Genomic DNA, 24,903 nt, shown 5'->3' with positions numbered 1-24,903 from the left:
CTTCTCATGGCCTTGAGCCATCCCTGACTTCTCTGTTTCTTATAGCCCACACTCAGTCCATTGTTAAAAATGGTTCCAGAATCCTACCACTTTGCAGCATGTCCCATACCACTGTTTGGACCCCGCTGCTGGTTTGTCTAGATTGCCGCGTCATCTCTTCAGTGTCTCCCTACCTCCCCACCCTCGATCGCCCTATAGTTTATTCTCAATAGAGCAGCCAGTGTGAGATTTTAGGATTAAGGCGATGCCACTCCTCTGCCCATCTTGCTCAGAACCAAAGCCGAACTTCTCACAACTGCCCAGAAAGGGCTCCATATAATCCGGCCCCCACTTCTCTTGGTGTTCACACCTCTTCTGTTGTTCTCACTCTGTTCCTGTGACACCGGCTCCCTGGATGTTTCTGATATTCCAGGCATCCTGACCTCGAGATCTTTCCGTGTGTTCTCTCCACTCACCTTGAACACTCTTCCCCTGGATGTCTGCATGGCTTGCTCCCTCGGCTCCTGCAGGTCTTTTACAAATGTCACCATGTCAGTGAGGCGTTCTCTAACCATGACCATGTACAAGGACGATCTCCACTCCTACCCCATGATTCTCTCTCCTCTTGCCTGCTTTGTTTTCCTCCAGAATTCTTATTACAGTCTGACGCAATTGTTTCCTTTCTGCCTGTCTCTCCCAGAATGTAAGCTCCACAGAGCAGAGGGGCTTTTGACCTGTTTCATTCAGGGCCCGGGGACAGTGTTGGGCACAGAATCGGTGCTTACTTAATTAAATGTAAAAATGACTGTCGAGTCAAATTTTACTTGTAAGATTTTAATTTAGCAAATTACAGCAAATACATTCTTGAAACTAGTTCTATGGAAATGCCTACGAAGTCAAATTAATGAATGTGTTTCTTCTGGAGATAATTAAGCATCATCGACAAGTAGGCACGAGGCCTGAAGTAGGATGTATCTCTTCATGAACTTGAGTCACAGTTACTTCCCACAGGATTAAAAACCTTCACAAATAATTCAACTTCCCACTTTTGACTTTCAACAGATGATTAATAGAAAATTAGTTGATATGGAAGAAAAGCATGCATTTTAAGAAAGTATACTTACTGGAAGGAGGTTTCTTCTACAAAAGAATAAGTATATATCATTAATACAAGAGTTCACATGGCATGATACAAATTCATATAAAAATGAGTTTAAGCTTAATTTCTTTTTCTCAGTCTTAATTCTCACTTCCCAACATCTGGACCTTCTAACTCAAGGGTCGGTAAACTTTTCCTGTAAAGGGCCACATGGCAAAATTTTAGGCTTTGCGGGCCAAGAGGTGAAATTAAGGGTATTTTGTAGGTAATTTTATAACAAGAGAAAATAAACTTCCAAAACTTTTAGCAATAAAATTTTAACTAGTATAATAAAGTCTTGTGTTGGCTAAACAGAAACAACAGTTCTTTTGGGGAAGATAATATTTCTCTTCATCGGGTTTCAAAGTTAGTGTTCCTATGATCAAAGAGATTGTTAATGTTCACCTATGAAAACCACTCTTATCTCACGGGCCATAAAAACACAGGTGGTGGACCATATTTGGTCCACAGATTGTCGTTTGCCAACCCCTGTTCAAAATGCAAGTTCTAGAAAATGATTCTCTTGGGTTTTCTGCCACATGAAAATGGGAGTGGCATTCTTAGCTAATGAACTGCTAATACCCATATCACGTCTTTAATTCAGTATTTTGAGAAAAAAATTGTTTACCAAATCTTCACAAAATACTTATATATATATTCTTTGCAAGTAGAGATAAAGATGGTAAGAATTTTGAGCCATCTGTCATCTGTACTTTCACTGGTGACCAGCAGAGGGACTCACCAACTCCATTCATAAAATTACACTGGACTAGATTGTAGAACCATACAAATAAATGAACAAGGATTATTCATTCACAGAGCAGTTCTTAATTATGAAGGATATCCTTGAAACCATGTTCATGGGCACATTTTTTGCTAATATCTACTGATAGGTATTATTAGAAACTCCCTTTAAATTTGTTTATTTTGGTGTAAAATGTTTTTTTAAACCTAAACTCCAAAATTTAATGTTCACTCTGAAATGGTAGATCTAACACTAATCTGTGCTGTATTAACACATATTATTTCATTAAAAATTCTACCTTATACACTAACCCCAGTGGACGTTATGGAGTTCTACAGTTTTTGAGGTCTCAGATCATTTTAAAGACCGAGGAGAAAGGAAATGCATTAAAAGAATAAAAAAGGTTATTTTTTAATCTCACACATTTACATCCTGTCACCAAATGGGGGTTAGAATCACATGATGGCTAAACGTGAAGAACTACAAACTTTGTTCAGAAGCAACTGCAGCACAACAGGTTTCCAGCTTTTACTGAACGGTTCTTTCCAGTTGTGCTGAATTGGACATTGGACATTCCACTATTCTCAACTGATAAAACAGTTCACAGATTTACTTCAATGAAATCTCTCATCATATAAGTAGAAATCAATTTACCACTTGAGATACACGATTCCTAACTTGAAAGGATCTTCAACACATGGAAATGTCCTGTACACATGCGTCTATGCTGACTGTCTCTCGGTGTCCCGGGCATCTCCGCACTGGGCCATTCCACGGTGTCCCCTGGAATGCCGGGCGGAGGCAGCTCTCTGCCTTTCCTCCCTCCGTCTGCCCAGGTGCTGCATGACTCACCTGCCTGTCATCTTGGGCATTTTCTACTACAGAAAAAGCAATGAAAAAATATTCTCCCCAGTTTGCTAGAGCTTCTTAAGAGACACAGTGTCTCATTTAACAAAAAAACCAAAAACAACCCCCCCTCCATATTTACAGGAATTTGTCTAGCAGAGGGTGAAATTCACTTACTTGAGAAGTAGCCTTTCCTCTGGGCGTAGCACACGCCAAGGCCACAAACAGAAATCACCAAGGCCACAATTACTACCGCGGCTATGATGCCGCTTATGTTGAGATCATCTGGAACGCAAAATAAACCATGCGTGAATTGATGTCAAAGAGATGGGCAGATGGAGACATTCAACTGGAGAAGGCCAAAAAAGCTCCTGTTTGCAGCCATGCCACAAGCGTGGGTAACTGCATGCTTCCAGAGTCTGTTCAGCCAACACACTTCTAGGACATGATACAAAATTGAATGAAAATATAAATGCAACTCTGTTTGGCAAGACTTTTCAATTTTTTAAAGTTCTATGGTCCAGAAATAACACGTGTGGTATTCTCTTGCATTCATTTGGAAATGCAATCATTTATCAGATTAAATACCAGACTGGAAGCAATTTTCGAAATTCAGGGAGCTCAAGTATTCTACTACCACCCTCCCCTCACCCCAAATTTTACTTAAAATTCTTCCACATCATCATCTGTGTCAATTTCACAAATTATGGAAAATTCATTCAGCCCTGAAGAAAATGCATGACAATGTTTTCTATAAAATGAAGTGTCAGAGACATACTTGGATTTATATGGGCTTGTGTGGGCACGTGTACGTATGTACACACCATTATGTATATGCCATTAAATTGTCATTCCATTAAATTTAAAATGAATTCAATTCCTTCAAAGCTTCTTCCTGTTGTCATTAAGTAATCTCTCCTCTAACCTAATACAACCGTAGTTTTTGGACCCAAGTTTGAAATCATTACCATATTACCAACTTGTGAGGTTTTTTTTTTTCAGATACTGATTCTGTTGCCCAAGAATTAGATTATTAACATCCCAAAGTTAATATTTTCCCAATTTTGAACTGCATCAAAAATCCCCTCGAGTCACCAATAAATGAGCACGAGTCTGTCGGGGAAAGAACTCTGTAACAAGTTATTAGATCCTGCTATTCAATAACACGATTTAGTACCACACTCTGGGTACAGCCTCCAAATACATGTGACTCCAGGTAGCACTTGAGTTGGACCATATTCCTCCATCTTGTCTGCGAGGATGTCCCAGGCCATACTCTTCTGTCACTCAGACACTCCCTATGTTCCCATCAGCATGTAGGTTATCTGTGGTTTTTGACGGGGCAATTCCTCCAAGGAGTCTCACGAAAAAGCAAGTACTAATTAGGGCATTACCAAATTATTTGGTAATATTCAAAAGTATTAGGGATGACGTTTCTGAACAGTAATTTTAGATATTTTAAAGCAGTGCTTATTTTGGGAAAGATTTTTTAAAATATTATATGAGTGAGTCTGCTTGTTGTAAAAGCATCCTGTTTCCCAGTTTTTTCCTCCTCCCAAATATGTTACTAATTTTCCCAGATACCACTGAAATATCAACGGACTTTTTAAAGGAAACATGACACATCTTTTGAAAGACTGAGTAGTTTGACCAGAGTAGAAAACGTGAATTACTGCTTGGTATAAACTCAGTTCATATTTACTTGAGTATTGGAAGGTCACTGAACTCTAGCTATTGATTTACTTGAAAAAACATAGAAAAGAGAGAAAATTCACAAATACAATGTAAAGAAAATGAAATTAATAACTAAATGATACTCCTGAAAACCAAACTGTGTCTACTATATTCTTTGTAGTGGTCAGTGAAATTTTACATTTATGAAGGGTTCAACCTAAGGGCTATTACTTGTCAAAAAAAAGAAAAAAAAAACCCTCTTATAATTTGTCAATGAACTTGATATCTATGAAGGATTCAAGCCAAAGGAAAATCCTGACAAAAAGCAAAAAAACTGTCTTACCCTATCAGTGCTAAGTCATGGTATAAATTTTCTTTTCTTTTCTTTAATGAAATGGAAGCGATAAGGCTCGTAAGTTAGAGATAAGTTGTTTTCAGCCAATTTGCCATGTACTGTGAGATACTGAGCAAGCCATACAACCATCTTATGCTTCACTGAAGAGAAAATATAACATGGCATATGGAAACATTTTGTGTTCTTTGTTTAAGAAACAAGCCACTATAGAAGGAAGGCACCTTCCCCTAAATAAAAGGAAAGGGACCAGTTGCTGGAGGGTGGGTGGGAGGGTCCTCCGGAGACCACCAGCAAATCCATCTTCTACTTCCTTTCTCTACTTCAAAACCAACTTCTTTAGAACCGTTAACAGATTCTGCTGTTGGTTACAAGTTATTAATGATAATTCAAAAAGAAAACTGAACATGAGATTTCACGCATTTGTGTGCATTTCAAATTATATTAATTCCAAACCAAGGGTGTCAGATACTTAGGAGCAATGGGTGAGCATTGCACAAACTACTTTTAACCTTTAAACTGACTGATAATCAGAGAGAGTAGATATGTGGGAATCATGATCAAATTAGAGCGGTACGACTAGGAAAACACAAACTATTAAATTTTCATTTACTGCATGCTGGGAAAATGAACTAGAATGTCCAAACCATAACATCACAGAATTACTTCTTAAGATGCGGTTAAATTAGGCATTAAAATTAAACATGGCCATTTAAAGAAAAAACAAATAGTAATCATACAGGCGTTACAAGGTGACAGTAAAAACCATGAGGACAGTATGTGAGTGCAGTTAGGAAAACACTGGACTGTGCTCATTTTTATAACGGGTTCTAATGAGTTTTCATAATGATCATTCCACAGCAGCACTGAGAGCGTTTCTAGTAATTTAAGCAAATGCTTATGTTTGACCATCAATGTCAACACCTGGATGAATGTGGTGGATAATACGTACCCCTGAATCTAAAAACACCTGAAATTTAAACTTACTATCGAATATCTTATACTTTAGGATATCCTGAAGTCTAATAAGATTATCATTTTCTTTAAAAAATAATGCTGAGTGTAACTGTATGTAGACAATACACCTTACTGCACACATATCTGCACAGCTCTAAGCACAGGGGAAAAGTGGATTTCTGACTCCACCACACCCTGAATCAAAGGGGAACCCTCAGTCTTGCCCTTCAGGGTGCAGCCCTCCCAAGTGACCTCTACCCCTTGGGTACCATCTCAGCTCTCCCCTCTCTGTTATGGAACCATTTTCAAAACACATGGCTTTAAAACGAAGTTATTAAAAATAAAATGAAAAAATAATATGATTGTTCTGAAACATAATCTGAAAAGATTCTCGAGCACTTATTTTATTGGACTCCAAGAACCTTATTTTGCATAACGTAATGTATGGCAGCTAACTTTACAGTGACTTAGATCTGTAATCTGTATTCAACATGCCTTTTCTGAGAAGCTACTTTGCAATAATTGTAGGCATAGTATTTCAGAAGATTGACAAAAGTATCAACAACCTGATAACAAGTGAAAACATCACTTACACGGTGCTCATAATACACTGGTGCTATTCTAACACTTCCAGCTATTATTTCCATCTTCATAACGACTCTGTGAGGACGGTATATTACTACTTCCATTTTGGGGAGACTGAGGCACAGAGGTTAAATAATTTGCCCAAAAGTATGCAGCAAGTACGTGGCAGAGCTGGAATTTGAACCCCCATACAGAGTCCTTGACCTTGAGTAACTTACAAGGCTCAGCCTTTGTCTGAAAAAGGCTTGCTCTGATGGGCATAGTGTCAAAACAATTATCTGAAAGATTTGAAAATTTGTAAAGTGCCCTGGCTGGTGTGGCTCAGTGGACTGAGTGCCAGCCTGCGAACCAAAGGGTCACCAGTTCAGTCAGGACACATGCCTGGGTTGCAGGCCAGGTTCCCCATTAGTGGGCGAAAGAGGCAACCACACATTGATGTTTCCCTTTCTTCCTCCCTCCCTTCCTCTCTAAAAAGAAATAAAATCTTTAAAAAAAAATAGTAAAGTGTAATGCTAAAAATTCTTGGCTTGTTTGGGACATGGGTAAAAAACAGCATCTTTGCTGCTTGCAACACATTCCATCTAGCTCGATTTAAACATTTCCTCCCGTTTATGCTACCGTCACTCGGCCTTTTCCCAGCCCAACTTCCACCCCCACCAACGTGCACCCAGCCGCAAGCCGCTTGCTCACGCTTACCTACTTGCATTCGTTTCCCAGGGCACCTGCGAGATCCGACAGAATTGCGGGCTTCGCAGGAGTACTCTCCGCTGTCCAGTTTTGAAACGGTGTTAAATTGCTGGGATTTTGTGGAAGAAAAAAATAAGTGTATTTTTTAGCAATAGAACTGTAAGAAGACTCCTAAAATAACCATGTCCTATGAATTTTTGTGTTAAGTTGGTCTTTTCTTTTCAATGACTTAAGCCTTCATATTTTTTAGTATGAATTCAAAAATCTTACACACCTTCAAAGAGTGAATATAGCCAGGTCTCCTGCTTGATAGAGAAAGACTTATGGAGAAATGTCTTTATTGGGTGTGACAGTGAGAAATAGCTCAGTTACAAAGGCAGTGAGCATTTTTTCAAAGTTATAGTACCTTGTAGTATTAAGTATTCTAGGTATTTCTAATTCTCCAAGGAAATACCATTTGTAAGTGAAGGACTTCTTGCCCTAAAAGGGCTGATACACTTTCCAAAGTCACAAGTGATGTTAGTGCAGCAGGAAACACTAACACTTCCTCTAAAGCCATAGTTATCATGAGCAATAATGTGGAGTCTAGGAAAATCATAGTCGATAGAGTTCACAGGATCATAAATGCTGTCGGTTGTAGGATTTTTGAAAATCCTGAGGACATAAAGTCCACCCCTTGCTTCTTCCACTCCCTGCTAAAGATAAGACTTTGATATAATAGGTTTCATTCTTGGTATTAGTAATTTTATTTCCCTGGGGAATTTCACGAAGGAAGGAAGGAAGGAGACAGAGAGGGAGGCAGAAATATAGGAAAGGACAGAAAAGAAGACTGAAAGGAAGGTAGGAAGTCAGGCCAACAGATTAAAAGGAAGATAGGAAGGAGACAATGCAGGAGGCAGAAAGGAAGAGAGAGAGGGAGGAAGGGAGGGAAGAAAAAGGAAGGGAGGGAGGGAGGCAGGGAGGGGAGGGAGGGGGAGGGGAGGGAGGGAGGAGGGAGGGAGGGGAGGGAGGGAGGGGATGAATGCAGTGGGTCCTGCACTTGGTAAAGGACTCTGCCAGGACCAGTGCAGAGGGTCACAGGGGGCTGGATCTTACTTTCAGTGCCCTGGTGCCACACCCTCACAACCACAGCGGTCCCTGCCGATGGCACCCACGAGGGCCACAAGGCTCTAAGGAGCACCCTCATTGACTTTGATCTTCATGCAATAGTATGTTCCTAAAAATAGCCTAGGTTTTTCTTTACTCTTTCCTCTCTCCACTACCCACCTACTTCTTGCTGTACACTTCAGCATGCCGAGATGAAAGCTTTCCCTAGTTTATTTTAACTCTACAGAACCCTCTCTCTCCCCACTGCGCAAGCCAGAATACTTGTAAAATATTCACCATGAGCTCAAGGTGAAGGTTATGTAGCAACAATCAGTGAAATAAAGACAAGGATCTTCCAGCACATTGTAACTGGTAACCAAAAGGAAGTCACTGTCCTCCCCCGACTGGCGTCGGGGTCACTCATTTCTCAGAAAACAACCCAGTCCCACCCTTAACCCCACAAGACATTTCAAGTATTGAGGCTACTGAGGAAAGTGAATCTATGTCATCTCAGACTTGCTTTGGGGCTTTTATCACCTGCTTTGAGAAAAAATAAATTTGAAAAGTAAATATAGCAAAGTGTGACGGCAGGTTTTCTGCCCAGTTCCTCAGTGTGAAGTCACTGGGACCTGCTGACTGAGCGCACAGATGCCCAGAGGGCAGGGCGGGGCCTTGCTCTGGGAGTCCGTGCATCACTGATAGGCTTTGTGATTTAGCCATTTGACCACTATTCTGTCATTTTCCAGAAGATCTAGATTTTAAATGTCATCATGCACTTGTAGACTGAAAGCATATAAGGAAATGTACTCTCCTTGTAAAATTCATCAAAATTATTATTACCGTGCCTTTAAGATTTTTTAGATAGTGGTTGTGGTAGTGATTCTGCATTATTGGAAATCAGACATTTTTTAAGCTTATATGTTATATTTCTTTGAGTAAACAAAAGTATCAAGCTTAATGACCTTTATTTTTACGTCCATCTCTACCTGGAAAAGTCAGAGACAAAGAAAAAATACTTTTATTTTTAAATGTCATTAACTTTAAAGAGAGTATTTGTAGGTTTCTATCAGTATTCCTAGAAAGGCTTTTCAATCAATCAGAAAATCTAGGCAAAATCTAAAGTCACAGATTCTTAAGTCACTGAGTCAGTTGTTGACGATCTAGTTACGGAAGAATTTAAGGACAAAGCCATCCTGTCATAGATGGGCAACAGTCACTACCCCTACATGGCTGGCACCCGGGTAAGGGCACCCCCCGCCCCTGGGAGGAGAGTTTGTGCGTTTCCCTGACATTGTAAATATGGGGCTGCACTGACCACCCTTCCAGGCCAGGGAGGCAGCCGTGGTGAGCTGTGGTCCTTCCACCGCCTGCAGCAGCCCTCTCCCCCACTTCTCTGCACCCCACTTTCCTGCTGCCCTCGCCTCTCTCCACGTAACAAGCGGTGGTATCAACCTTCTATTCTAGATCATTTCAGTTCCAATCATTTTTTTTCCTCCAAAAGCAGAACAGTTACAAAGCCACGGCTTGCCATGCCCTCACCAGAGTTCCTGATTTCGTATTCATTGTGTACGAGCTGTTGGTGCTCTGGCCGTCAAGTTCTGGACCCCCTAACAAACGGATGCCATTCTTAAACCACGTGTATTCAGGGGCTGGATTCGCCTCTTTGTCTTGACATCGCAGCTCCACCACGGTTCCGCTCAGAGCAGAGTTGGGTATTTCACAGGATGGAACTCCTGGAGCCACTGAGGGACAGAAGTCAGATGGTACTGGTTATCTATAAGCTAAACAAGGACTGTAACAGCCAGGTGGAGATGTATCAGATGCCTGTGATAGAGACCGGCTACTTGTTCAAAAGGCCTATTGATTGCCTTTCTTCATGGACACATACGTAGCCAGACCACATTTGCCAGCTTACTTGCTGCCAGAGGGGGTCATAGGCATGAGTTCTGTGCCATTTCTGGGCCTGATCCACACAAGCCTCCTGCGTGATTCTCTACTCACTCACTCCCCCACCCCTCCCGCTACCAGGTAGGTGTCAATACCCATGGTGATCTCAGAAAGCCATGTACTGAAGATATCAGATCTGTATTTGGTTGGGTCTCTAATAGTTTCATTAAGTGGAGATTGTAGAATACAATCTACAATTGGATACTGTAGCTATATAGAATAATATAGCTCCACTCCTATAATCTCTGCCCCAACCATTAAGACCTGACCTACACGAGAAACTTCTAATATGTAAGCACTGAGAGTGCTCTTTTCTTATAACAGCCAGGCTTATATTAGCTAGTATAACAACTGTTCTTTTTTTACACAAATAATCTCTACTTTTCTCCTCCCCAATGGTTTAATGTTTTAGTACCAAGTACATTCAAAAGAAGTCAAACCTGAGTATATTTTTCAGGCCCAGTACTCAAACTAATATCCTATTGTGCCTAGAACTGGCCAAGTTAGAGAATACCTGAGTTAGGATTATTCTGGTCCCAGGGATTTGTAAAGTAAACCAGACTTTACTAGGTAACTTAAATCCAGGAAAAGCCAGAATTCTAAGTGGTAGGCGGACTTCTAACATGGTCCTTCAAGTTCCCCAGCCTGGGTATATACACAGTTTTTTTCATTTATTCCATCCATCAACGGTCTAGGTACCACTCGGAAGGGATTCTGGAGATGCAGTTAAGTTCCAAAATATTCTGTCTTTATGATCGGAGCTGATCTAACCACTCCTTTAAAAGTGGTTTTCTCTGACTGGTCACAAAAGGGAAAATGAAAGATTCAAAGCGCAGGAGCATTTAGACATTCTTTTTTTGGACTGAAGATGCAGCTTCGTGAAACCCGAGGCAGAAAACCCCGCCTTATCGTGCTGGACTTCTGATCTCCAGAACTGTGAGCTAAGAAATGCTGCTAAGGTTTTTATGCAGCTAAGTTTGTGATTGCTTGTTATGTAGCGATAGGAAGTGAACACACCAGCTGATTCTCCTGCAAGGCTTTCTGAATTTCTTCTATATGAGCACATCACTAGTATTTTAGAAAGAGCCTGGACTATGTAGAAAAAGCCGTGATTTTATTCCCTTTGCTTGGTGGTTTACATGAACATCTATGAAGGGGCACGGAGCATGTTCCTTGGCCCATAGTAATTGAGAGAAACTGCCTCACTGCCCTCAGGGCTGGGTGGTGGGGATTAGGGTGGGAACAGTAATGGCACAGATGTGAGTACATCACCTAACACTTCCAGGGTGACAGTATCCTCTTCCAGTCTTGGGCCTTGCTCAGAGGGGGTGCTAACTTCACAGCGGTACTTCCCGGCATCATTTCTTGTAACATTTTTGATCCTGATGTTGAAATCCAGCATCTGAGCTCGATCTTTAAAATCACCTGTTAGAAAAAGCAGAAAATGTTGATAACAACGCAAGTAAATTTCTATGTGTTACCTTCCTCAAATCACTTCATTCTGTCACCAGAGCATTTATTTGCCTAGTGATGAACACAATTTAAACACTGAAAAACTGCATGTGGGTGCTGCTATCCCAGAGTTTTTTTTAGAATGACATGTTGTTGACAAAAGAACACTCAGTTCCATATCCCCATATGTTAAAGAATTCAACCCTCCCTTCTGCCTCATATCCTTGCTAGGATGCTTATAGAAAAGTTTCCTGCCTTCGAAAGACACTGGATAGCCTTGTTTAATTAGCCGGAACAGTAACTTTCAGTGCTGAGTGCAGGCCCATCTGATACTCCACAAAAGAAAAGGTGAGGGCATCTTTAAAATACTCTTTTGGTTAGTTTTTGATAGTAATGTCTATGGAATTAAAATAGCGTTTTGTATAATGTTCAAGTGCCAGAATTGGCAACCATAGAAAATTCCAGTAAAGGCAGCTATGCTATTGGCCTCCTGAAGTCTATAGCCTTATACTGCCAGACAAGAACCATAGGGATATATTACATTCACCGTAAATTTAAAAAATTCCTTTGCTCATATAATTCTTTAAAATTAAAGTAACACATAGCATTTTAAAATAACAGGTTTAATATACTTGTTAAGTTATACTTCCAACTTTAAAAATATTTGCAATGGCCAATTTCAAGCATACACAGAATTAGAGAGTAGAGTAAAATGAACCATTGCCCAGCTAACAGTAATTAGTGCCTGGCCTATCTTACTGCATCTGCCCTCCCACCACGTTTACCCATCACAATCAACACTTTAAACAATAGCTCATCACATTCTCAATAGGAAGAATAGGAAGTAGAAATATAAGACAAATAAAAATTGAAAAAAAAAACCCTGGATGAAAGTAGTTGTATCTACCCTCCTATCATTCTTAACTCCCTAAGAGTCTCAGAGATGGCCTAGCTTTCTGATGGAGATGTGGAAATACGGTCCGGCTACTAGAACTGAACAGTGACCATCCATTCCCAACTTGGCACTATCTTGCCTTCCTTTCCCTTGAGAGTTAAACTACTGGGCCGTAAGAACAAGTTCATTTTCCACCCTCTAGGACTGAGCCGAGAAACGAAGGGTCTAGGGCCTCAGTGGAGTTCACCTACTTCTGTTTTGTGTTCCCTGGTTTGGTGGTTGTGTCCCAGGTCTCAGCCACTCCATGCTGGTTCCATTTCACACTTCCCCAAACACATTTTCTGTATGTCCTGTTCTCATTCAAAACTAAAGGATGCCGGCTGCACTTGGAGTTTGTTCTCTTGCTCTCCCCTGGAATCCGCAGCTTCCTACCTTTAAGAGCCTGTTCGTAGTAGACAAAGGAGACACTGTCCCCCAGCTTCTTCCACTCTAGTCTGGAGGCCATGGTCTTCTTCAGGTACTGACAGGTTAAAACGGCCTCTAGAGACAAGAGCAAAAATACTCATTTGCTTAGTGTCCCTCTCAAATCATATTTTGCTTAATTAGGCAATACATTCTTAACCTCAAGCTATTCCTTTATATTTCTTTCTGTAAAAAAAAAAGATTTTATTTACTTTTTAGAGAGAGGGAAAGGGAGGAAGAAAGATAGAGAAACATTCATCAGTTGTCTCTTGCACTCTCCGAACTGGGGACCTGGCCCACAACCCACGCATGTGCCCTGACTTGGAATTGAACCTGAGACCCTTCAGTTCAGACAGGTGCTCAATCTGCTGAGATACACCAGCCAGGGCTATGCCTTTAGACTTCTATTTGTTCATTTTCTTCCTTCCTTCCTTCCTTCCTTCCTTCCTTCCTTCCTTCCTTCCTTCCTCCCTCCCTCCCTCCCTCCCTCCCTCCCTCCCTCCTTAATTTCCCTCAACATGTACCATGCTGGCTTAACCCAAAGATAAACTGAAAGCATTGTAGCTCACAATGCACTGTAGCCTGGAAAATGAGGCAAATGAAGTCCTGTAATTCCAGTACAATGTGATGAGGGCCAGGACAGAAGTAAACAGAGAGTTCGTCACACCTGGCACCTGAGAGAGGCACCAAGTCCAGCCCAGGCCATGCTGTGGAAACCCAGTCCTCCCCACAGGCTACGTTCTCACTCGGATCCCTTCTGGGACAGCCCTCTCCAGGGATGCGTTGATACAAACCCAATATTGTCTTCTAACAAACTGTTGATTCCTACCTCTTACCTCAATCCAGATAAATTATGTTAAAGTTATTTCCGTGCATTTGACTTTGATATTAAGCAGACTTAACGGCATTTTAAAAAAGAATTCAGGATATTACATGATACCGTACATTATGTAATACTTATGATACTATCATGGGTTTTTCACAAAATAAACACATAGAAAATATGGACAGAAAGCCTGTATAAATATCCACGAAAATACTAACCCAGCAATGATTTCCGTGAGATAGGATTATGCTTTTTCTTTTTGTTATATGTAGTTTCTAATGTTTTTTAGTTCCACACATATAGCTAGAAATACAGAAGTAGAATAAAAGGTAATGACTAATAGAAAGTAGGATAAAGAAAGGCCAGGGGAAAAACTCCAAAGTTGTTTTCAAAGATGCCTAAAGTTTTACAAGCAGGTTTTACATTACAAAGAGACATCATTTTAGAGACGTGTTTACAATTATTCCGCCAAGACAAACGTGCGCTGAGGAACTTGTCTGAGGAAATACAGCTCTTTTCTGTTGATTAAGGAGCATGGGTGGTGCCTTTCCGGAGTCTTGAGTTTCAGATAGGTTTCCTTCCCGTAGACGGAGTTTCCAACAATTAAACACACACCCACACTCATTTTTAGCCCATACTCCTAGGTCTGAGGAATAAATTTATACTCATTTGTTTCACATGTTTAAATGCACACACACACATACCCACACATGGTGAATTCTTCCTAATTTCTATCCTCACTGCTCTATGGGGGAACTTGGTAGAAATTATATTCAAAAACATAACTGATTTTCCTAAAAGCGGCTGACTCCACTCCAGCCTCATTCGTACTGACCACGTAAACTGTGGAGAAATGATCTATCCAACTTACCTAAAATACACAGAGGACTTTATGTGAACCTGGCATTGTCTGGAGCCAGGTCAGTGAGCATCACAGAGATCTCTGTCCTTTTGGATCTTACAGTTTGCAGGGGCTCAGGGGCACAAGAAACAACTTGAGTAAATTATATAGCGTGCAAAGAGGCGGTAAGCGTAATGGATGCAGGTCAGAGTGCAGGGACAAGGGTGCAATTAAAAAAAAAGTAAGGCAGAGTTTGGAAGTGCCAGGGACAAGAGCACAATTTTAAAAAAGTAAAGCAGAGTTCACCCATTAGGTTAACAAAGACTTAAAAGAGGGAATTAAATTCCTTAGAATTCGAACTAGAATTCTTTGGAACTTGAATTTAGAATGCACCATGTGGTTCTCTGGGAGTGCTCCAGGCAAGGGACCAGCCTGTGCCCAGACACTGAACTAACGCCGTGCCCCCCAGAACTGCGAGGAACAGTGAATCTATTAGAATCACGAAGTCAACATCTAAAGACAACAAACCAAGTAAACTTAAAAGCCAATGACCATGGACTCTTCTTTCTTTTCTCAGCCAAATTCAACACTCAAGGCCAGCATAATTCTACATCTAACCCTCAGGGTTATTATGCCACCATAGTGGTTTAAAGGAGTTAGACCACCACCAAACACCAGGTACGTGACATTGTGCAAATTACTTAGGTTTTTTTTAACACTATAGTCACAACTGTATAATGAAAAAATAACAGTACTCATCTCATGAAGTTATTGTAAGGATTAAATGAGACCACACACACACACACACACACACACGGGTGCGTGTGGTACTTTGCATATAGTACCCGCTCCATAAATGGTCACTATTACCTTCATACATGAGGAACTTCTCTTAGTTGTAGCTGTACGCTTGCCTTGGCATGACAGAAATCCACACTTTATACCATCACAAATTTACCTAAAAGTCACTCGGATTTAAACGACAATGTTCCCTCTGAGACAGCAAAGAAAATAATACAGATATTTTTGCAAAATGAGGCATATTGAAACAGAAAAATGCACCAAGTTTTTCCATTCGGATAATTTTAATTTCCATGAAAATGTTTCATTTGGATCAAGAAGAGGTAATTCTTTGTTTTGATAAAGCATTAGCAACAACTATTGCTACACTATGAATTCTAATTTTTCTAGGATTGTGTACTACTGACTTCTGATTTTACTTTCTGTGCAGAAGTTAAAAATGAAAATCTTATATCATGCAAGAAGAGCATTGATACTACCAAAGTAGTTGTGAGAAACTACTTGTAATTACCTCTGTGGAGAAAAGCATGCTATTAAACCCTGATTTGTAGCTCTTAGGGCTGGACACTCCCCACATAAGCCTGTTCGCCTAATTTATAAGCCTGACCGAGCTGCCTTTGTTTCAGCGTTATTCTATGGGAATTGGCACCGCTGCGGGAAGTGCCACAGAACAGCGCTACTGAAAAGAAGGAATTAGCTCATGATCCACTGACATGAGAGAGCTGGAGACAGAACACTGAATGAACTGGATGGAACACACATATACACAAATCCTAAAATATTTTAAGCTGCAAGTACAATGAAGTTACTGCAAACAATATGCTAAAACTAAAATGTGGAAGAAGATAGAAATTCATTTTTGTTTCACAAAGAGCCAAGCTGGAATGATTGGGACACATATGAAATGCAATCAAAATGTAATTCTTAATTAAAAGGAGCAGAGGTGAAAGAGAAAGGTAGAAAATACTTATCTGAGAGTGACACTGACATTTGATTGCGATAAATCATAGAATGATTTTTCTATAGTAAACACAAGACACACGTTAAAGAGTAATGTAAATGGCACAGGGTTTTAGTTTGGAGCGATGGGAATGTTTTGAACTTGGATGGAGGAAGTGGTTGCACAATTGTGGACGTGCTCAATGCCACTAAATTGTTCGCTTTAACGTGGTGGATTTTATGTTCTGTGAATTTTGCCTCAATAAGTTTTTAAAAAGTAATGTAAAACTACAGAATATAACTTTGGCATTCTATAAGAATTCAGATATCATGACACAGGGCCTAGAGGGCAGGGATGGATGTATATCCATGGTACCCAACTGGACCAAACGGGAAGAACCTCCAGGAGAGTAAAGTGTAGGAGAAGCGAACACTTCCTTTGTCCCGCTGGGACATCCTCACCCGTCTTGGTCTCGTTGTGCTCACTCTTTCGGCCTCTCAGTGTCTTTGGCATCTTGTCCAGCCCTGTTTATCCTTCCTACCTCTTCCCATTAAAACTAAGCCACAATAGGACTGAGTATTTTATTAGCTTAATCATGTAAAATGTTAGGGCTTTCTAAATACTTAAGTGACTTATTAAGTGATGTTATTTTCAAATGACAGGCTGGCTCTCATTATAGCACTTTTTTTTTTTTTTTTTTTTACTGAACAAGTACATATAACACAATGTTCCAGGTAGCACTGTAAGCACTAGTTAAATACCAATGCATTTAATTCCTCCCCACCTCAGTCCTCTTCTATAAATTTGTCTCTTTCCCTGAAATCTCTCTCTCCAACTCCTGGAACCTAAGACATGCCCGAAGAAAAGGATCACACATTCAGGACTTGTTCCTTAAATGTTTACCATTTCTGCCTAAGCAAGCATCCCATTTAAGACAGAGTCGTTCTTCCATTTTCCTAGTGTTATGTGATCCGGGTAAGAGAGCCCCGAGAAAAGTAGTGGGCAGGCAATATTTGAGGGAAACTCACCAAAAGCCTTTATAAATTTTTGGTTATTAGAGCCTTTAAAAATGTTTTAAATTGTGGTAAAATACACATAATTTGAATTTAATGTCTTCACAGGTTTTAACTGTACCACTTAACATGACGTTAAATATTTTCACATTGTTGGGCAACCAATCACCAGAACCTCCTCATTTTGCAAAACTAAAACTTTATGCCCATTTAACACCAACTCTCCCTAATAAATATTTCGAAGCCACAATAAATGACAAAATGGCACTCCCAAATAGACGATTGTTAATGCTCTCTTAACTACAATAAGTAGCAGGGGGTTGGCAGTGTTAATTTCTAGTTACTATATCGTGCTGGCTGGAAACTTTGCCAGATCTCCATCTCCCAGTTTCACAAATTAGATTTGCTATGCTGCAGATGATTAACGTAATCAGAGACCTTCTTTTTACATCAGGTCTTTCATCGCACGTCTGAGATTCCCCTTGAGGAGGTGCAGAAAGAGTCCTCAAGGTGGAAATGGCATTTGAGGCAGAAGGACGAGTGTGAGGTGAGGCAGAGGGTCCCGACAAACAGCAAGACAGCGTCGCGTGACATGCCCTGGAGTCACTCAGACAGCACGGTCCGTGAAAGTCAGTAAGCCACCCTACCTTGATACTCTATTGCCGTGATTACTTGATGGCCTTTTGGGGTAGAAAATCCATAGGCTCTGTGATCTGGAAAATTAAAACAGATAAAATAATTAAAATAGTGCAAAAGGTAATTTTTAAAAGTTTGGGATGCAATATTAAAGAAAATGGGCCTCAAGTTTGCTGACAGTGTCATATAATTCTTAACACCTAAGGTCTAAAGTACCAAAAATAGGAAGAACCCAGCCAGCCCATTATAGTCTCTGCGTCTCTTCCAGTTCTGACTTGTGGCTGTCCCCTGGAAGCGGCACCCACCCATCTACTGGGCCACAGATGACACACTCTCGCAAGCCACTGTTAAACAAGTGTATGTCTTTCAGCTAACATGTGATCTAGGGCCAAAGGGTATTGTCCCCCAAATAAAAACTAATAATTTTTAGCATCTCATTCAAAAGTAAAAATTGTTTGTGAACTTATTTCTGACCAAACCTGCATCATAAGGAACTGAGTCATTATGGAGATGATGGTGATCTAACACACAGTGATTACGATGATGCTTATGTCTTCACTCCCACGATCTTACATGCAATTTTCATTTTAAAAAGTGCTTATATATATATGCCATAAAATTCAATATTCAAAGTAACCTGGTGTGCTAGGTACCACCTTCTTTTAAATTTTTGATAGTTTATTTTTCAATTACAGTTGATATACAATATTCTATTAGTTTTAGGTATACAACATAGTTACTAGACATTCATCTGTCTTATGATTAGACATACTAAGACTTGATCAACCAAGTAGCAGAACCAGGTATTAAACACTTGTAATTCAATCTCTGAGATGTATCACTTTGTGTTATGGATGTCATTCTACTGTGCAGGGTAATGAGCATGTTTAAAAATAATTTAAATCACTCCCTATGAGTATATGTCTCTGAAATACAAATGTTACTAGGGAAAGATTTTTACCTGTTGTATTCTCCAATATAGACTGGACTCTAGAACAGTGCCTGGCATAAGCAGGCACAATAAATATTTGCTGAGTGAATAAATAACACCACTCAGGATTGCACACTAATGAGAGGAATCCAGTGAATGAGGTCAGATCACACCAATACTAATGAAGGGTGCCTAAAAGCAAACAAGTCTTTGGGGGAAGGTGTTGTAAGTATACAATACTGAACTGAATTAATTACTTCAAAATCAGAATACAAAGCATTCTTGCTGGTTATCTTAAGTAAACAATTTAGATAAAACAATCCAACTGCTGTCCCCTTCATTATTTATCCCTAAAATCATTTATGAAATAAGCTAAGACCAAATTATACTGATCACAGAAATCTTTAAAAGGCTATTTCTTGCTTTGGCCAGTGTGGTTTAGTTGGTTAGGCATTGTCCCAAAAGGCAAATGTTGTGGTTCAATTCCCGGCCAGGGCACCTGCCTGGGTTTCGGGTTCGGTCCCCACAGTGTGTCTACAAGAGGCAACCAATCGATGATTCTCTCTCACATCGATGTTTCTCTTCCTCTCTTTCTCCCTCCCTTCCCCTCTCTCTAAAAGTAAATAAATAAAATAAAACTAAAGGTTATTTCTTGAATATATTTCTATAATATACTCTGTTCATGTTATCATCTGTCTTCTGTCTTCATAAGATATGCAGACCCTGTTTTCACCAAGGGAAAAATGACCTCTCTGCCGCCACATTCAAAGGACAGTTTGTAGTGTTTTATGTTACTTGATCTGTGACATCTGCCTCTGCTGACTTCCTTGGACTGTGTGATATGACTCCCTCCTAGTCTTATTACTGTCAATCCCTTGTGGGTTCTTTCCCCTTGGTCTTTCCATCCATCCATCCATCCATCCATCCATCCATCCATCCATCCATCCATCAAATGCTTTTCTAACTCACTTTCTATATAATCTCTTATACTCATTGAGTCAGCCACCATTTCTTTGCTCAGAAGTCCTAAATCTGTATCTCCAGCTCTAATTTTTTGAAATTAAACCTGTGAACTCTTTCTACAGGATATCTGTATTTCCATTTCCAACAAAAATTACAAACTCATAGGCAAAAATAAACTTATATGTTTACCCCCAAACTTTGTTTTCTTTCTATAAATCCCATCATGGTGAAAGGCACCACAATCCACATGGTCCCTCATGCCAGAAACTCAGGTGTCGCCCATGATGTAACATCATCCCATTTATTCACTCATCAGTTTCCATCTATAGACTGAGGACTGAATGTCATCCGGGACGATGTTTTAGAATATTTGCCCTTCCCCACCTTCCACATCACTGGGAAGGCAGCCCAGTGCTCTTTGCCTTAGGAGGGCATACAGGTAGCTAAATCCAGAGAGAGAAAAACAGGGTACTTGTTCCCTTCCACATTTAGAAATCTTGGTCATAAGGGAAATGGAAACCACTCACAGCATGCACAAATGTTTTAAAAAATCATACCTTCTCCCAAGCCTTACGGAAGAGAAGGAAGTGAGTTGGGGAACCTGGATCTTAATGGGCTCTTGAGAAAGAACAATAGATAACACTTGACTTAGATGTTAGGCAACATTCATGGCGCTGTACAAATGCTAACATTTAACTCTCACAATAATTCTCTGTAGGAGGGTACCATTTTTACTTATACTTTTTCTTAGGTGGGGAAACAGAGGCACAGACAGAGTAAGAAACTTGGCTATGGTTATATAAGTAGTAAATGGTTTAAGTTGGGGTTTCCAAATCCCACATCACTGGGGTCCCCATCATGTTCCCCAAAGCTGAACTTGGAGGAAGGATTTCACATTAACGAAGATGTCAGGCAGAAAGTTCCACAGGTCTAATGAAGATGGGGTATGTTGAGAAATTGGTGGTTACATTGAAGGCAAAGGACTGCCTCTGAAGCACAGCAGGAAGGTGGAAGCTATGATGCCGTGACTGGGGAAGCAGGACAATACAGCAATCTCAGAGGGGAGGTGCTAGAGCAGGGCTGGTCAGTCTTGGCACTGTTGACAGCTGGGGCTGCATCATTCTTTGTTGTGTGTCCTGTGCACTGATGTTTCCCACTATTCCTGGCTTCTTCCCACTAGATGCCAGTAACATCCACGCCCCCCACACCAACCCAGCTCCTATCAACCAAAAATGTTTCTAGACATTGCCAAATGTCCCCTGAAGATAGAGAGACATACCTGCCTGAAAACCACTGCTCTAGGTTTACAACTAGTCTGGTTTTGTGATAGGCAGTTAGGCAGACACAAGCAGAATAAGAACAACAGCCCAGGTACCAAAGGTCACGAGGGCGGAAGACTGGCAAAGAGTAGCAGCAGGCAAAACGGGGAAAACAAGGACCTCACCTCCGGTGTGACCTTTCCTCCCCTAGCATATTTTTGGTCACGCAGTTGTAACCCTGCCCTGACATTTCCTCCCGTGGTATGTTGCTAGCCATATGGTAGACCCCTTGGAGGCCAGATGCCTCATTTGACTCCCATGCCCTTGCACAACCTCTCCCTTAAGCATTAACCCCTACAAATAACGCCTAGGCCTCAGCTGCATTTCAGCTCCAGGCCCAGAAAAGCAGCAAAACCAGACAAATGATGCCATGGTTAACATCAGGACCAGCTGCATTGACTACTGAAACCCTGTCCCGGCACTGACTGACCTATCAGTGGAGCCCTTGACCTTGAGGAGACACCTGAAAAGCTGATGAATATTCTATTGGGATCCTCCCTTGAACCTCCAGATAAATACTCTCAAGACCGAGAACCCAGTGGGCCTTCCCTCCTGAGAGCCCACGCCTTCCCCCCCACTTCTTGTTCCCAACAGGGTGTTACATTTACCTTTTGGCAAAGGGCCCAAAAGGGCCCCTTTTTTGCCTCTATAACTTGTTTCTTGAATGCCTTTCTTTTCTTGTTCACTTCTATCTCTGTGACTTTCTAAATAAACTTTCTGTTATAGTGTGAGTCTTGGCTCTGAATTTGGGTACTGAGGTTGCTGAACCAAGGTCCGGTCTGACTCTACTGGTCTGATGCTTGGTGTTGTTTTGGTCGCCACCAACAGTTTGAAGAACCAGACACAGACATGGTGACCTTTCAGTTCACAGGCCGGCACTCAATCCACTGAGCCACACCAGCCAGGGCTCCTACCAGAACTTTTTAATCATGAAATAATCTATTAGACTTTGGGAAAGGAGAGAAATATGTTTCATATAACATAGCATCCTTTCATTGATTTATTTATCCATATGTCCATTAACAGGTAAATTAGTCTTTTATTGTGCTAGACTTTATCACTTCTAAAGAATACACATTATTCTGAATATTTTCTTTTTTTTCTCTCCCTTAGCAGCCTGGGAACCAAATCTATGAAAAAAAAAACCCTAAAAAATCTATAGGCCTCAAAATTCTCTCGTCAAACATCAGTCAACTATTCAGGTTCTATATTTTTTAAATTTGTAAACATCTCCATCAGGGAAACTGGCAAACTTGGTGTCCATGCAAAGAACGTACGACTGAACTGACCCTTTATTTTGACAACTGTAAATATATTTGTACAACAAGTGAGCCACATGGCTCAGTCTTAGAGGGGTGTCAGGGCTATCAAAGAATAATTCAAAATATCTGTTTTGCTTATGATTTTCCAAACCACGAAGCGGAGGTCTAAGCGATCTTTTTAAATATCCTTTTCTCCCTTTCCATACGCTTCTGTCACATACCAGAATATGCCCTGTGTTCCTCTGAACTCCACCCCCACCCCTTTGTGCCTTTCTATTCCAGCTGCTTCTCTCCTTCCCCAGTTTTGTTTTGCAGCGTCCATAGGGAGGGTCCCGATCTCCAGAGAGCAGAGCAAGGGAAGAGACTACGCTGGCCGAATCTGATTCCTCGTAAGTGAGCTGGAGAAAAGGCAGGGCCTGCTATGTGCTTGTTGCATTAAATGATCCGATTGTTTTTGCCAGTGATTCTGATTCCAAACCATTATTCTGTGAAACTTTCAAAGCACACTTTGAAAAAGTCTCTTTTCTCCATTAGCAACACGTAAATTCGTGCCCTCAAAGAAATTCCGATTAGGACTGGTGTTTCTTGTCATTTTGAAACTATTTTAGTATTTTTTAGACAAAACAGTGAAGACTCATATTCCCTAGAAACCAAAATCTGGGCAAAATAGGAAAAGATCATCTTTGTTCCCCCCACATCATCATGTCTTTGAACTTTTCAAACAGCACAGTGCCCCTGAGAGTGTTTATTTTCTCCAGGGGGCTTGGGTCTTCTTTCAGTCTGAGGTTGGAAGATTAGGACTAGGTTAAATCACTTCCCTCCTTTTCAATTTCTCTACTTGCTTAAACTTCCTTTGAGAAAAATGTCTCAAGTTTCCAAAACATCACTTTAAAAGTTCTATGGAAAATACAGCTGTTAACTTCAGATTTTATTAAGTCCCTCATAATTTTTATCTGTATATATCGGAACAAAAAAGAAATGTGTCCCAAACACTAAAAGAATGAGAATTGGTAGAACTGGCAAAACTATAAAGGCAAAAAAAACCCAGCCCAACAAAACCCAACAACAATTAACATGAGGATTAGTTTTAATGAATTAATAAATAGGCAGTATTTCTTGGTAGCTGAATACTTATTTCTGTGATTTTAGTAAGTATCTTCTTGTAGGTGCCTTTCTTCCTCTAATTCTATTTACTTCAAGGTTTGATTTTAATTAAGTAAAAATAATTAAAATGTGTGGTTACTTATGTTGAATTTATTAAAGAAAAAGTTCTAAATCTTTAAAAAAGTTTACTTATTATAAGATTTCTACCTTGGTTCAGAAGCCTTCCTAGTCTTGGAATTCAGTTTTAATCTTTTAAAACTTGCACTCAGTCACACTTCTCATGAAAACAAAATGTTGGACTTTGTATAAACATTTCACTAACAGATGTTAGGAATTGTCTCTGTTGGCTGCTTTCTTACACTGATTTTTATTTTTTCTTCAATTTTCCAGAACAAGTCCAATAAGAAAACAAATAAAATTGTCCTGTACGTCTGCTGACTGAGGTCAACAATTGTCTTAAAATTAGCTAGAAAACATCTTTAATGTTTTGGATGTGTGCCAGAGTCGTTGGCAGAGGTTCATAAAATGAGGTTGCGAGAGATGATTATCTCCAAGCGAATGCTCCCAGTCAAGTCCCACGAAACCTTTGTTTCTGCACCTCCCCAGCGGGAAGAACGAAAGTTCTGCTATTGTCTATCACTTATCTACACTAACCTGGTTTGACTAAAAATAAATACTTACTCACACTACCACAATTTCAAAAGTTACTATAATTGTGTTAACATTTTAAATTTAAAACATACTTAGGAAAAACTGACGTGTTATAGAGGTTTTTTGTTTGATTTTAAAATGTTACAGAGACTGCCATGCACACAAGCAAGTTATGAAAACAGGATCCAAATTATATCATAAATTTTCAAAAATCAAAATTTATAGCCATGTGGTTTTGATAATCACTGATATCCAGTTATACTAACTTCTGTAAAAAGATGCACAGGAATAGCAGTAACAAAATAATACCACCCAGTGCTTATTATGGACAAATATTTATATGAGTAGAAAGTAATGCACTGTGGTAGGAATCAGGAGTTAGATAATACATTCATCTATCACATGATCATTTAACTGTAGTAGGTCTAGAGGGCGGCGAGGAAGACAGACATATAGACATCACATGTCCTTCTAGTCTCTAAAACTGGACATTATGGCCCTTCCTCTCAATGGGACATTGATATCCTATTTTTGAAGAATGGGAAGCCAAGTCAGAGTGCAAGGAAAAAGAAAAGATGTGTGTGACTTCAGAGCTACCCATGGCTGATGTCCTGGTGAGTTAATGATGGCCTAAAGAATTTAAGGGTGATTTGACTATGAATAAATTTTCCTTTAAGAACCTACTATCTAAGTAAAATGTGACTCCACTGTGTTAATATCCTCATTTGACAGATGTGAGGATTGAGAGAGGTTAAGTAGCTTGCTCAAGGTCATGACGCTAGAAAGGAGGGCAGCCAAGATGTGTGTCTAA

General features: G+C 40.2%; 1 protein-coding gene across 2 annotated transcripts in view; it reads right to left on the bottom strand.

The window, feature by feature from the left end:
- JAM2 (junctional adhesion molecule 2) overlaps positions 1-24,903 on the bottom strand; it is a 49,186-nt gene that overhangs the window by 3,594 nt on the left and 20,689 nt on the right. The window contains exons 2-8 of one of the 2 annotated variants that reach the window (XM_037155239.2): positions 17,874-17,939; positions 12,776-12,883; positions 11,269-11,421; positions 9,589-9,791; positions 6,973-7,072; positions 2,886-2,993; positions 1,104-1,119 (exon numbers count right to left, since the gene is read on the bottom strand). In XM_037155239.2, the coding sequence (XP_037011134.1) occupies positions 1,104-1,119; positions 2,886-2,993; positions 6,973-7,072; positions 9,589-9,791; positions 11,269-11,421; positions 12,776-12,883; positions 17,874-17,939 (754 nt within the window). Of the gene's footprint in view, positions 1-1,103; positions 1,120-2,303; positions 2,741-2,885; positions 2,994-6,972; positions 7,073-9,588; positions 9,792-11,268; positions 11,422-12,775; positions 12,884-17,873; positions 17,940-24,903 lie in introns of those variants that run through there. The other variant, XM_037155238.2, reaches the window with a different exon arrangement.

This window comes from Artibeus jamaicensis, unplaced genomic scaffold (assembly GCF_021234435.1).
Source record: "Artibeus jamaicensis isolate MK-2021 breed Jamaican fruit bat unplaced genomic scaffold, CSHL_Jam_final scaffold_474, whole genome shotgun sequence".
In the NCBI taxonomy this organism is placed as follows: domain Eukaryota; kingdom Metazoa; phylum Chordata; class Mammalia; order Chiroptera; family Phyllostomidae; genus Artibeus; species Artibeus jamaicensis.
Note: the sequence above shows the minus strand (reverse complement) of the source record. Positions and strands in the feature narration are given on the sequence as shown.